General features: G+C 42.3%; 1 protein-coding gene across 6 annotated transcripts in view; it reads left to right on the top strand.

Annotated features, from left to right (window-relative positions):
* MAGI2 (membrane associated guanylate kinase, WW and PDZ domain containing 2) overlaps positions 1-15,082 on the top strand; it is a 1,256,398-nt gene that overhangs the window by 1,134,565 nt on the left and 106,751 nt on the right. For all 6 annotated transcript variants that reach the window (XM_070506114.1, XM_070506099.1, XM_044769320.2 and 3 more), the window contains 4 exons: positions 1,511-1,696; positions 3,611-3,785; positions 9,087-9,282; positions 9,710-9,853. In XM_070506114.1, the coding sequence (XP_070362215.1) occupies positions 1,511-1,696; positions 3,611-3,785; positions 9,087-9,282; positions 9,710-9,853 (701 nt within the window). The remainder of the gene's footprint in view (positions 1-1,510; positions 1,697-3,610; positions 3,786-9,086; positions 9,283-9,709; positions 9,854-15,082) is intronic.

Raw genomic sequence — 15,082 nt, 5'->3', positions numbered from 1 at the left:
TGATCATGAGCGTCCTTTAAGTCAGTGTTCTTCAATAAAGCCATTAGCACCTGTGATAAATCAAAACGTGTTTGAGCTTCCAACACGATGAGTTTCACTTCCAAGACAGGCTCAGGCAATATTTTCATATGCTGTCTATAACCTTTCACAACAGAAATATGATCAAGGTGCTGGTTCATTAACTCACTGAGTGTCGTTCCTTCCCAGGGCTGTGAGCCTGTGTTCTGCCTTTCGCTGTAAGGCATATGTGGATTGACAGTTCAAGAGCGGGTGCCCCCAGAGCATAGTGAATGGTGGAGTGTGTCTTTGACTTTATGCGGATTAAATCAGTACCTCACCTCCATAGAGGGAGCAACCAGTCATTGACAGGTGATGTCCTGGCCGAGGTTCTCTATATTGAAGGGAGAAGGGAACAGGTTTCTAGCTTGTAAGTTCCTTGAGAGAGTTTACAGGACACTGTGTGCTATTGATGTCTGACCCCGGAAATAGCGAACCTGGCAGGCACTTAACCATGGACTTGACTAGAAGTCAACCTGCTGGAAAATCTATATCCCCACGTACCTGGCTCTCCTCACACATATAAATAAACAATTTAAAAAGAAGGTTTCATTGTTTCAAAGAGACATATGCCATATTTCATCAATTCCGTGCACATTTTCCATATTTTAGTATCTCAAAAACTAGAGAGCATCCTACAGTCAGTGGAGTGTCCCTGTTTAATAGGCAGTTTTTTTTTCTTTCTTGTGGTGTATAAAATAAAGGTGTGTCTTTGCATTGCTGGCATCTTAGATTTGATGAAATACATATGTATCAGATATTAACAGGGTCTCAACACCACCTAATACATTAAATCAGACAGAAGAGGTAAGATCTGAAAACCACATCAACTTTTAAACTAACGCTTAGTGGATGAGTGGGAAGCTGATTGTACGTGTTTACCGGCTGGCTACTGCCCATTTTAATATATATGTCTTTCCTTTCCTGTTTCCCTCTCTCAGTAAAATAGAAAAGGGTAGAAATTAAATTCCCGGTACTTATTGTGTCTTTCTGGAACTGCGTATTATTGCCCCTAGAGCAGGAGCTCTTTAGGCACAGTGCTCTATGTCTGGGGTTCTCACAAGTTTGTATGTGTTGGAATCTCTTGAGGAACTTCTTAAAAACGCATCACCCTCACCTCCTGCCTGAACATTCTGATTCACAAGGTCTGGGATAAGGCCCAAAGAGCTATATTTTTAAGCCTAGGGCAAGGATGGTGCACCCCAATGGTAGAGAGGCCCTGGTCCACATGTTTGGAACTGGCCTGTCACTGCAAAGGACTTGAATTAGAAACTCTGGTCTCAGGAGTATGCACAGGACCACATCTGAAAGGAATGGTTGGGATTTCAAGGGCAAATATATCGACAAAAGAAGGCATTCCGACATTGCCTTGTTTCCTGTGGGGCTGGGACTCAAAGACAGAATGTGTATTGGTCATGCCACTGACGCCTATTTCTGTTGGGGATTTTTCCAGCTGTGCCCCATAAGATCGGACGCATCATTGATGGGAGTCCTGCAGATCGCTGTGCAAAACTGAAAGTGGGAGACCGGATCTTAGCAGTGAACGGCCAGTCTATCATCAACATGCCTCACGCGGACATCGTGAAGCTAATCAAGGATGCGGGCCTCAGTGTGACCCTTCGCATCATTCCTCAGGAGGGTGAGTGCCCGAGCGGGGAGCAGGGAGACCACCTGGTGCCATCAGGGTGATATCAGAGCTCAGAGGTTGACTGTTATTTACACTTTGGCAAAAATGGACACTCTCCTGCAACCCGTGTCTTGTTTACTCAGTGCCAGTGTCATTCAGAGAGCAAGCTACGTGACATCATAGATAAATAGTGCGAGTCCCAAGACACTGGGGTATTCCATCATTCCCTATGGGCCTGGGATCACTGTTTTTATGATTATATTAAGCCAGAAGCCATTCAACAGAGAGGATAGAATCACAAATCTGAAGGAAAAAAAAAAAACACACAATGTATTCATGTTAATGGTTCAGCTCTGGAGGATTCTTCAGTCACATTGATTTTGAAAAGCTTGAGGAAGTTTCGTGGTATAAAGAGAGCTCATTTAGAAAATGTTGCATCTGATATGAATTTTAAAGTTCCCTCTTAGCCTTTGGAATTTCTGTGTACAAGGACTCCCCCCTGAGGCTTGAAGAGTGTAAGCATCACAACTCACAGCCATGCCTCAAGGGGCCATGGAGCTCTGAGTACCAGCTCCCCAGGAACTCACCATTTCCAGACACACGGCGGGATCGCTACTAGTTCGTAGCTGCTGGCTCATTAGTGATATTGGAGAATTCAAGGGTTGGAGCTCACTGGTGAGTGGAGCACGGTGTCCCACATGGAGAATGATAAGGCTCACTCACCTTGGTCCCCTCCCTCGGTTTCATTCAGTCTCCTGATTCCATCTTGAGACTATCTCACAAGCAGGCAGAAAACAGCTACCTGACTTTAAACATAAAACAGTGGTTCTCAAGTGAGGTGATTTTGTCCCCCCAGGGGATATTTGGCAATGTCTGCAGACATTTTTGATTGTGATTGGGGTGAGGATGCTACTGGCATCTGATGGGTAGAGGGCAAGGATGCTTCTAAACATCCTACAACGCACAGGACAACCCTGCACAGCCAAGAATAATCTGGCTCAAAATGTCAACAGTGGCAAGGCTGGGAAACCCTGAAGCAAGGGGAGAAGAAATTTAGAAATTTGGGCCATGAGAAAAGAAAGGAGAAGAGTGGTTTATAAGGGATTGCTAAGGGATCACTTCCCTTTTGTCACCCAACCAAAAGACGAGAAAATGACCATGTTTTTTGAACCCGTTATCTGCAGACACCATTATGTGTAAAACATTCAATGGAAATTAACTCTAAGCAGGATTGCTCACAAAAACTCTGACTTGCGTCTCCATTCTCCCAGTCTGAAATACGTCCAGCCCTTAATCCAATATAGATAATTTCAGTTGAAAATTTGATGCTATTACAAGAAAGGCCAAAATGGAGTTTAGACGGAGAACAAGTTTATGAACCTTCCTCTGTCCAGGGTTCTTTCTTCTTCCCGGAGAACCACGGGTACGGAGAGTAATTAGGCAATGAGGCTAACAAGGAGCCTGAGAAAAGACAGCACAAAGCATTTTCTTTTATTATGGTTAGTTCCTTTCCCAAACTTTGGAATAGTGGTAAGATTCTTGTTACAACCAAACAGCAGCGGCTATAATGATTTCTCTCGGCCAGCAATGCTGGGAAAATAGAGTATATTTTAGAGCCCAGTCCTTTGAATTATTGTTTCATAGTTTTCCCAGATTTTTCTTTATTGTAATCTTTTTTTTTGACAAAAAGACAAGAGAATCTGTTTATAACTTTGCGCAGAAACCGTTAGAATTAACAAAAGAATACTAATTCTGGGGGTGGTGTTGGAGCTTGAGAAGTTAAAGCTGCTGTCTTAAGGCCTAGCAGACACTGAAATAACCAGAGCCTTGAGCCATCTGCCAAGGCAGAGTTTCCACCTCCGGCCACCTTCTGCCCTTCATCAGATGCCAGTGTGTCTACATTTGACGCTTGGTTCCCCACTGCAGAGCTCAACAGCCCAGCCTCGGCGCCCAGTTCGGAGAAGCAGAGCCCCATGGCGCAGCAGCACAGCCCCTCGGCCCAGCAGAGCCCCCTGGCCCAGCCAAGCCCGGCCACCCCCAACAGTCCGGTCGCCCAGCCAGCTCCTCCTCAGCCACTTCAGCTGCAAGGACATGAAAATAGGTAAAGTTTCCACTGGCTTTTCTGATCCTGAGAGGTGCGGGAGGCTGGGAGAGGGAGAAGTGGGGACAGGACGGGACACAGGCAGGAGAGAGATTCTCATAAAGTGGAAATTGCCATGTGTGCCTTTGTGTGATTTGGAGACTGTGTGTATGTTATAAATGTGGTTTTATTAGCAAATACAAGTGTCTGTCCTTCACAATGAGAGAAGCTTTTCTGAAGAAATGATGAGCGATTGCAGATGAGCAGGGGTTTACTAGCTGAAGAGCACACTAAAGTGAGTCCAGACAGAGTGGAGCACATGTTCAAAGGCCCTTTGGCAAGAGGGAGCAGGTAAGCACGACAGAGGGAAATAAGGCCACATAGTGGAGATTAAGGGGAGCGACCATGGTTTGAGATGAAGCCTGTGAGGGTGGTAGGGGCCCGCCCTACAAGGTCTGTAGGCAAGTTAAAGATTTTGATATTGGGGCCGGCCCAGTGGCACAGCAGTTAAGCGTGCACGTTCAACTTCGGTGGCCCAGGGTTCACCAGGTCGGATCCTGGGTGCAGACATGGCACCGCTTGGCAAGCCATGCTGTGGTAGGCGTCCCACATATAAAATAGAGGAAGATGGACGTGAATGTTAGCTCAGGGCCGGTCTTCCTCAGCAAAAAGAGGAAGATTGGCAGCAGATGTTAGCTCAGGGCTGATCTTCCTCAAAAAAAAAAAAATTTTTGATCTTAAGTGTAGTGAGAAGTCACTGGAGGGATTTAAACTGAGGCCTGACATCATCGGATTTGCTTTCCACCATCTCAGTTGACCCCACAGAGAAAAGACTGGAGGCTGGTCAAGGTGAATGCAGGTTAAGCAGTTAGAAGTGGCTGCCAGTGTCCACTGAGCCACGAAGGTAATGGCTTGAAAGTAACGAGGGTATGGAGTAGGGGAAATGTTGAAGGGTTTGAAAGCATTAATGAACGTTAGCATTTTTACTGCGTTTCACTTTTATCTCCGCCCACCCACGATCTAGTGAGGTTCTTTCATTCCACATCATGCGCTTCTGTGAATAAGGCACTTTGAAATTCCAGAAAAAAAGGATGCCATATAAAGATAACATTGTCTTCTCATTGTGACTTGTGTGTAATGGGGAGCCTGGGTTAGGTTGAGCCATTAGAGACGGGCAAGAAGACATGTTCCCATGTTGTTTTCTCCCTTTCGAAGGAGAAAAACAGGACAGCCCATGGGGACATCTCTGAATACGAAATCCTCGCCAGTCTTTTCCACGATTCTAATGTTTTCTGAACATCTGCTTCCCATCTCCTGCCTTCCCCGTTGGGGAAGATCTAAGTGACACCCAGTTTTTGAGTCCCAGAACTCTCTAGGTTCATCACTCACATGGTAGCCAAGCAAATATTTTCCCCCACCACAGGTGTCATTTCCATAAAGCCCTGTTCTATTCTGATGTCCCTCATTCGCTCTCATAGAAAAGTAAATGTCTGTTGTCCTCAGCTGTTTATGGTTTTAATATATTCCAGGGAGGAAAAGCGACTAAGCCCCATAAAGCAAATGCTAGAGGTAAGAGTTTGATGATCTATAAGAGGAGCAAGCCCCGGTCCCTCGGTAATAAGCCCCAGATGTGTTCTCTTCCACCGCGTGTCGTTTCGACAGATTGCACCCGCTTTCCCCAGGACTCATTTCAGCCTCAGGAGGAAGGATCTGAGCCTTCCAGCAGCCCTGGGCCAGCTTCAGACTCTTCTTCTTGGCTCTGCCCCTGTTGATTAACCTCCCAGCCCCAGTCCCATCTTCTCCTTTCCAGAGTCTCCTTTCCCTTGAGATGGGCTCTTGCTTCTAGCCTTGGGGAGGGCACTGTCACCCCCGGTGTGCATAGTTCAGTGGGGAGAATGACGATTGGGTGAGGCCACTGTCCTGTCCCCATCTGCTACTAGCTCGCAACCAGGATTCAGCCCCATCACAGGTGCAGTGGTGTTTGGATCATTTTTTTGCCTGAATACACAATAAAATATTTCCTAACTCTGGGGTTAACAGATTGAGCTGATCCAAAGTTTTATAATCACCAAACAAATTTGCCTAGAGTTCTTGGGTATTTTTGCTTCAGTAATATTAATAGCCTGGGAAGGGCCCGCTCCAGTCCTAGGGCCTTCTCCTGGCACTCAGGATTCCCAGCTCCACTCTTCCATTGTTAGTGGGTGGCTCATTTGCATAGGAATCAAGAGATTCAATAATCTTACAGAAACTAGAACAATTTTCCTAGCTGCATTTAAAGATGGTCATGGTATCGGAGGGAAAATTCTTCACCTTTTTCTAGGCTAGAGATGTCTCCAAGACAACTTGTATGCCAAGCACACAGTATGAATTTTATTTTTATTTTTTTTATTTTGTGGTGAAGAAGATTGGCCCTGAGCTAACATCTGTTGCCAATTTTCCTCTTTTCATTTGAGGAAGATTGTCTCTGAGCTAAAATTTGTGTGAATCTTCCTCTATTTTATATGTGAGACACCACCACAGCATGGCTTGACAAGTAGGTCCATGCCCAGAATCTGAACCTGCCAACCCCAGGCCACCAAAGCAGAGTGTGTGAACATAACCACTATGCCACTGGGCCAGCCCTGTATGAATTTTTTATTAGTTCATTTGTACAAGAAGTTCCCACCTACATGTCAAACTAAGCCAGCTCCCATGTTAAAGGGCGACAAGAAAAAATGACAATCTGCTTGCAAATTTTCATTTTTTGAGTTAGAATGAGTGAATATTTTATCCTGTCTTATTTACTCTTCGATTGGCTTCCAGCTGACACCCCGCATACCTCTACCCATTTCTCTGTCCCGTAACATTCTTTTGGTGTGAGCTCAGGAAACAGAAATAATTTTAATATGGGCATAAGCAAAACACTTATTCAAGGAGAAGCGTTTGTTGAAAACAACAGAAGAGCCATTATGTAAATATTCCAAAACTAAATATGAATAGCAGAATTCACCTTCCCAAGCAAAGGTAGTTGATATTTGACTGCATTTTAAAGAGCGAGGTCAGTGGAAGAGCCCTGGAAGTAGATTTCCTTCACAGACTTTAAACCCTGGATACTTAAGGCTGGAAGGAATTCTTGAAAGGCTCATATAAGGCAAAATCCCGCCATAAGATCCCCTGCCACATGGACAGTGTTTCTTGGTTCTGGAACTTGTTTATAGCATAAAATTCTGCTAGAATTTACTGTTAGCAATCTAGTTTTATCATCTCTAAAGTCACTTTAATAAAGGAGTTAATGGCTATGAAGGGTTATACTGATGACCTTCCTACTTAAGTAAAGGAACTTGAAAGAGGTTAATAATCTTTCAATAATCTTGCGTTTTCCTTAAATAAAGTGTTTCACAAATTCAAAACAACATAATTTTTGCCCTAGCCGGTATTGTCACTTAAAAGTTAGCAACACTCATAAAAAATTGAGCATATTTTTCTTGTTAAAGAGCTGTTCAATGTGCAGCTCGCAAAATCCTGACGCCTGGCCCTGGCGTAGAATGAAGTCTGGGCGCTGGAATGTACGTAGGCTTCCATGACAGCTGTTGCGAGTTCTCCCCGTTCCTATTTCTAAGCTTTCGTGTCATCTCGGGGGGACTCTTCCATTTCACCCTCTTTTGCTGTATCTCGTGACACATCTGGTTAGAAACGGAGCACATGATGGATATTTCATATCCATATCACACCAATAATGAAAATAAAGTGACGGGGCTGGAACTTAAAACCAAGTGACATCTAAACCATCAGGCAAGCTATTTCTAGAAAGGAACCCACACGCACCAACAAATGTCACTCAGTTCAATTCCTTTTGTTTAATTCATGCATTTGCATAGTTAAGCATCTCATTCAAAGCATATTTTAAATAATTCTGTTCTCAGCATGCATACTCTCACTGGGGGAGAGGGCAACTCACAGAAGGAGTATGTCGCTTCTGCAGGTTAGGTAACAAATGGGACCTAGTCAAAGCATTGATTGAAATAACTACATCACTAACCTCCATCCAAAAACCCCAAATAAATACATCGGCTGCCATCCACTTTCAGTGTGTCCTCACCAAATATTAGATTATGCTAATGGAAATTGTTCAGGTGAATGACTGTTTTAAATATTTAATACTAGTCAGCATCCGTGAGACCATCATCAGCCAGCAAAATGAAAAAAAAAAAATCTAGTCTTATAGGTAAAAATTCTACTGGTTTTGAACCTGTTTTCATAACACATTTGAGTTTTTCCTTGGTACTGAATAGTTTCTCAATTCCCCAGACCCTCCATATTAATTTTAGATAAAATTATAGTTGTATAGAATGTATTTTTTAATCTTCCTACATCCCTGGGTAGCTCATTATAGACCATCATTGTGGCAATTGGCAATGAACCACAGAATTAAGTGGCTTCTCTACTATGGGGAAACTTTTTCAGCTTACCTTACTCATGATCCCATAATGGCAGGCACTGGCTATTTTAATCTCCTTTTGGAACTGGGAATCTCCTCAGTTTAGAGCAGTTTGGATTCACAAAAGAGCACTAAACAACTCATACCAGTCTCTGTATTTATTTTATTAGTAACTAATATCGAGAAACAAGAAAAAGACAAACGTTGGACATAAACATCTTGGCTTCCCTTCCACCTCATGCCCATGGTAGTATCTGACATTAACCCATTAGCTGTGGTCTCGTAGTTAAACTCTGCACAATGTGTCTCTCCTCTTAGCAATGACCCAGTGACTTTCTACCTGATCTGTATGTGGTGATTATACCTTACTATCTCTCCTATAACCTCTGTAATATATTCAAAAAGATCCTACCTAGCAAGTTAAAACAGCCTTTAATTATGTATTTGTAAAGTATTCAGAAATACTGCGATCATGTTTTCATGAAGTAATGAATGGTGCGTGTGTGAGACACAGAGAGAGAGATGGAGAGAGCTGGTTTCCTGGTGTTAAGACAGACTGATATTTTGGGATGTATAGTTAAGTGTTTAGCTCCCTAAATTTGCTGCAGTTGTAGTTTTTAAGCAGCCAGTGTCAAAGAGGGATATCCATAATCCTTTTCCACAAAGTTCTGGTTGAACCGTCATTTTTACCTTGATTTCTTAAGGAGCCAAATGAAAAGGATACCATACGGCATTTGTCAACGATTTAAAAGTAATGCTTACCATTTGTTGAATCTTTTCATGCTCCTGAAAACGGAAAAGGACCATCAAGAGGTGTGGCCCACGAGGGCCTGGAGGTCATGCGATCATTCCAGTCTCCTTAGAATGCTGAGATACCAAAGCAAGTCCCGTTTCCATCTATTTAGTTACAGGTCCGAAGTAAAAGCGAGGCAAGATGTGAAACCAGACATCCGACAGCCTCCGTTCACTGACTACAGGCAGCCCCCACTGGACTACCAGCAGCCGCCGCCCTTGGACTACAGGCACCCTCCCCTGCTGGACTACAGGCAGCACTCCCCCGACACCAGGCAGTACCCTCTGTCAGACTACCGGCAGCCCCAGGTACCTCAAAGACCCCATTAAACCTCATTTTCTAATGAGCAAACCTGTCATTCACACACACACACTCGTGACTCTGATACACTTATTTATGGGCTCAACAGCAGCGATGAGAAAACTCAAATGAGAGAGAATATCCCTCAGGTCTACATGCGATAATTACACGTTTGCCAAGTAAACTGGTGAATACGAAAGCAAAGAAACTACAGAGCACTTCTTTCAATGACCCAGTAAACTGGGTCTGATCTGCTCAAACCTCTGGGGTTTTGTCTTGCATTTTGCTAGACCGTGAAGTCAGGTTACTTCCTCTCACAACGCAGTGTCATTGGGAAGACGTTAGCTGCGAAAGAGAAGACAGCAGAAGGGCTGATCACAGAAGCTTCTCTGATACTAAACAACTTTTTATTCCATTTTCTCCCCAACCCTGAAGGATTTTGACTATTTCACTGTGGACATGGAGAAAGGAGCCAAAGGATTTGGATTCAGCATTCGTGGAGGAAGGGAGTACAAAATGGATTTGTACGTGTTGAGATTGGCAGAGGATGGCCCAGCCATAAGGAATGGGAGGATGAGGGTAAGAACAGTCTCTTTTTGTAGAATTGCTTAATTTTGAAAGAAAAACCGACTGTGGTCTTGGAAGAGGGCTGAAGTGTGCTATTAAGCAAACAGACTTGACGTAGGTTTTGCTTTCTTTCTATTTCATGATCCAATTTTCTAAAGGTTTGGCCAAATATTATTTAAGAATTATCATCTCTCTCATTTACCTGCTTATTGGCTTCTAATTGACAAATCTCCATATAGGGTTTTATATAGGCATATAGTTTCTCTAAAGAGCAAACTAAAGAACAGGAACAATCTAAAGAAGTCTAAGAAATAGCTTGGAACGGAAATATGGCACCATAAGTTTTTCCATGCTTTGACAATTCAGTTTTCATTTGAAGTTGAATCTTTGGAAATTTATTCTGAGCTTATGCTTTTTTCCCCATGTTTATTAATCAAATGGTTCTGTCTTTCTTTGGAAATATTTCTTTTGTGCTGACTGGTCTTTGGGCTTTGATGTTGGGCAGACAGAAGCAGTTGGAGAAAGGGGGACGAGGCTTTTTGGATACACGTGGTCTTTAAAAAGGGCAGCAGTCAGAAATTTTCCAATTAGGGGGTAAGTTGAGGGTGAATTTTTTAATGTAATTTTTTAACGTAACAGTTACTTTGAGGTATCCGATTAATGTGTAACTGAGTCTTCATCTAAAGATACAAAACAAAATAACAATATAGAACATAAGTCAGTCTCTCTCTCTGTCTGTAAAATGGCAACTAGTAAGCACGTAATAAGTTAGCTATTATAAGTAAAATCTAGAGTTCATTCCTGCCTTCCCTCCTTGCTCTTGAAGTTAATAGAGAAAAGCTGTGGTTCTTGTGTTCTGGAAGCTCAGATTCTTGTGCTGAGCCTCACCAACCAATTGCTCCTGGAAAACTGAATGAATCTGTTATTCCCACCACCAAGTCTACCATTGCTCTGATTCTCATTCCCAGGTCAGTGAATCATCCACAGTGCAAAAGTAGAAAGAACATAAATTGTGTCTATTTCTCTTCCTCCCTTCACAATCCCTTAACAACTGGGAAGTATCCAAGTTGGAATTTGGCCCTGCCCTGATCCAACACCAGCCACCTCTTACCCCGTCTATGTATGGTTTTAGGATGGGCCTTCAAATGGTTTCTTGACTCCCAGCTTTCTTATAACCAGAAGGGCACTTTCTTTTTTTCTTTTTTTTTTTTTTTTTTGGGTGAGGAAGATTGGCCCTGTGCTTACATCTATGCCGATCTTCCTCCATTTTGTTTCTGGGATGCCGCCATAGCCTGGCTGGATGAGCAGTGTATAGGTCCGCACCCAGGATCTGAACCTGCAAACTCTGGGCCACTGAAGTGGAGCATTCAAACTTAACCACTACACCACCAGGCCAGCCCCAGAAGGCCACTTTCTTGACATGCTGCAGAGCCAACTCACAAGTAGTTAAATAAGCCAAAATTAATCCTTGCACTGCAGGTGGAAGCAACACAGCGTGAAGGCCACAGGTGAAACCACCAGAGCCCATGAGAGAGGACGGCTCCACCCCCACCCCGTGGACTTCAGGGGTGGCCTGTGTGGGTTCCAAACGATGGCCACACTTTTGAACAAATGGTCTAAATGGCTGATCAATCTATACAATACTCCCAAGGCATAGAAGCCTAAATATAGGAGTATCTTATGTAAAAAGAATACTCTTTCTTATAGGATTTAAGCCAGAGCAGTAGCTCTCAGTGTGGTTTCTGTCATCACCATCACCCAGGAAGGTGTTAGAAATGCAGAGTCACGAGCCATACCACAAACCTGCTGAATCAGAAACTCTAGGAGTTGGGCCACCAGGCTGTGTTTGCGTGATTCACCTTCAGGTGAAGCTGGTACAAGCTGAAGTTTGGGAAACACTGAGCTAGAGGGAAGCTGTTGTGACACGGGTAGGACATGTGGAGCTCAGGCTTGGTTACTCCCCGCTTGATCTTGTCTGAGGAGATTTCCATTCTGTTCCAATGGTTTACCTGAGGTCCTTAAATCCATGTAAACACAGATGTAGAATTCTGTAGGCAGGTGCTCAATTTTATGAAAGATGCTTTTTCTTCTGGCAGGTGATAAAAATGAGTCGTCTACCTGGGTTTCAGAAAATAGTATTTTCACTTCTTGTCAAAGATTATAAAAATAAGCGATATTTCATCATTTCCCATGCCGTTTTTACAAAGCAACCTATTCTTTCTGTGTACAAGCTGTCCGAAAGGAATTACTGTGGCAATTTTAGATAATATGGATTAGTTTATTTTGGACTACAGTATATATATTTCTAACATTTAATTCTCAAAGAAAATGAGCCACTTGAGAGTCATAGAAATTCCATGGATCAGATTTTACTGGTTGATTTTATCTCCAATCTTTAAAATAAGGATGAGAACTTGGCAGGGATGATGGAAGACGTTTTCTGCTTTTTATGGGTTATACCTGATATTCAAATGTTTTGAGTTTTTCTCACTCATGGGTTTTTACAGCACTAGTGGAGAATTGTCTGGGGGTGACCATCTCCACGTCAAGAAATGGGATGACGGTGTTTAAGTTCGAAGGTGCTCGTATTATCTACTGTCAGACAAATATTTTATATCTATACAGTTAAAGATCAATAATTGCTCTTGATCATAGCACATAATTGATTCAGATCTTGTTTTCATGTTTATTATCAAATGTAATCATTTAAAAAGCTAATCTTTTCCACCTTCCTTAGTGCTTATCAATAATTGGTAATAACTTTTAATTCACAGAGGTGTTTAAATTATTTCAGCAAGGACCAGGATTGATCAATATTTGCATGACTCAATGGTTTGATTATTTTAAACTAATGCATAAACTGGATAAAATATGGGTTACCAATTTGGAAATTTCATGATAAAATTAAGATATAAATCTTAAATATCAATGCAGGTGATGCTTATATGGCAGCTGTTCACTCCGTGGGTAGTATAGCTTGGTTTGTAAAGTTCCAAGACTTCTGAGAAAAGTATGTGAACTAGACATCACAGGCTATCATTAAAAATAAACTCAGGAAGAAGAGAAGCCAGTCCCAGGTTCTTCCCAGCCTTTAAAACAGGCGCATTTCTCCTTGTTAATGGGATTCCCCCACCTTCAGTCTTAATGCATTATTTCCTCTATGCCCAAACTAGATACACACATACTTCTTGATCAAGTGAGTTTGGAAAACACAGTAAGTTTTTTTCCCTTTTTCATGCTCAGAAACAGAAGGGAAAAGCCAGGTGATGATCTGGTAAAGGCAGGATATCTTAGATTAAATCCAGTACAGTAAAATTGCTCAACTCAGAATTACTACGAAAGAGCTGGGTGATGCTGAAAAATCATTTCATGTAACGGTCAATGAATTACTGTGCCCTTGGGTTAGGGATGTAAATAATACTACTCTCGAACACTTAGTTAATGCGCCAGATGTCAGCCTCTGCACCTGAGACTTTTCCTGGGTCTTTTACGTTCATCTTGGTTGTAGGACAGTGATGGTGTGTGTGTGCCTGTTTAGTGGTGCAAGGCTTTGCTAAGAATACAGAGAAAACCAGATAGAGTGGGTGTCAGAGAGGGGGCCAGCACAGGTGTGAGACATCCTTCTCACCCCAGGGAGGCTAAGAAATGATGGCACAGATAGACATTTTTAAAGCGTGACCTTAGGCATCCTAGTGATATCCCAGGCACCCGAGAGAAATGCCAGTGGTCGTCTCCCTCAGGGTTCTTTCATGGATCTGGTGAGAGACAGAGACACATCCCAAATGTGAGTCCTAGGTAGATGATTTCACGCTAGGCTCTCTGGGCACCTGCAGTAGTGAGAACTATCTTTGGCAAATCAGACTGTTTGACTTTCAGAGTGATTAATGAGTACTCCCATGGAATATGGATCCTTTTTCCCTCCTTGGAAAGCATTGTATGTTTACTCAATTTTTGTGTTAAATAAATACTTTCTTTCCACTTGATGAAACAAAAGTCCAATCAGGCAAGTATCCTGATAACGTCCTTATCCTGAGAAGGTATCCTGAGAAGGTCCATGGGTTCCCTCCAAGTAGAATGGGCTGACAGCAGATCACAGTCAGGAAGTTGTAAAGAAAATCGTGGCTCCTTCTGAGGGTCAGGTTCACAAGCCAAAGTCTAGACACAGAGGAGAGGACAAGAAATTCATTTTCAGAAGATCAGTTAGATGCTTTATTTAAAAGAGAGGTTCTAGGACCCTGCGTATCAGAAGCATACAAGAGTAACTAAATAAATGAATTTAAAGATCTACTAAACTATGACTATTTTGAGCCCTACTAAAGCTTCAGCCCTACTCCAAAAATAAGCAAACCTCCACAATAAGCAAACCTGGTGCATTTGCTTTATTAAACTTAGAAACATCAGTTCACTTTGTTGAACCTCAGTGCCTATTAAATAAGAACAACAATACCCACTGTACAGAGTTGCTGGGAGGGTCTGAGAAATTTTTCAGGAGGTAGTATTGACTTTTTTTATTAAGACAATAGAGTGAGGTACTAATTTATGAGGGACTTACAATATTAAAAGAGGGACTTAGATGTTAAGATACGTCCTAAAATATAATGTGAACAGAATAGTGCAGTTAGAATAAATACCAAGAGAAACCATGTGAATGGTAATTACATGAAATATTCACTTTATCAAAAAAAAGTAGAGAGTAGCAAGTTTTGACTTTAATTACTATATTGTTTTTCAACATCAATTAATGCTGATGTCTTAAAAGCTAAAGAGACCAGGGGCCAGCCCAGTGGCATAGTGGTTAATTCCACATGTTCCGCTTCAGCAGCCCAGGGTTTGCAAGTTCAGATCCTGGGCGTGGACCTACACACTGCTCATCAAGCCATGCCGAGGCAGGCATCCCACATACAAAGTAGAGGAAGACTGCCACAGATGTTAGCTCAGGGACAATCTTCCTTGAGCAAAAAGAGGAAGATTGGCAACAGATGTTAGCTCAGGACCAACCTTCCTCACCAAAAAAAAAAGAGAGAGACAAAACACAATCCATAAATGTAGAAAATAAAAACATAATCATTATGTCTGATTGCTTTTCTTCAGTCATTCAAGAAGGCCAAGATGAGAGAAACACAAATGACATTCAGATTTTTAAGGAAAAGTGTAAGAACGGATTAAAAATATTAAGGGATCTGATGTAAAATGAAGACTTCTTAAGTTTTTAAAATAGTCTAATAAAGTTGACGGAAAATT

The sequence above is a fragment of the Equus asinus genome, chromosome 1, assembly GCF_041296235.1.
Source record: "Equus asinus isolate D_3611 breed Donkey chromosome 1, EquAss-T2T_v2, whole genome shotgun sequence".
Classification (NCBI taxonomy): domain Eukaryota; kingdom Metazoa; phylum Chordata; class Mammalia; order Perissodactyla; family Equidae; genus Equus; species Equus asinus.
This window is presented reverse-complemented; position numbering and strand designations above follow the sequence as displayed.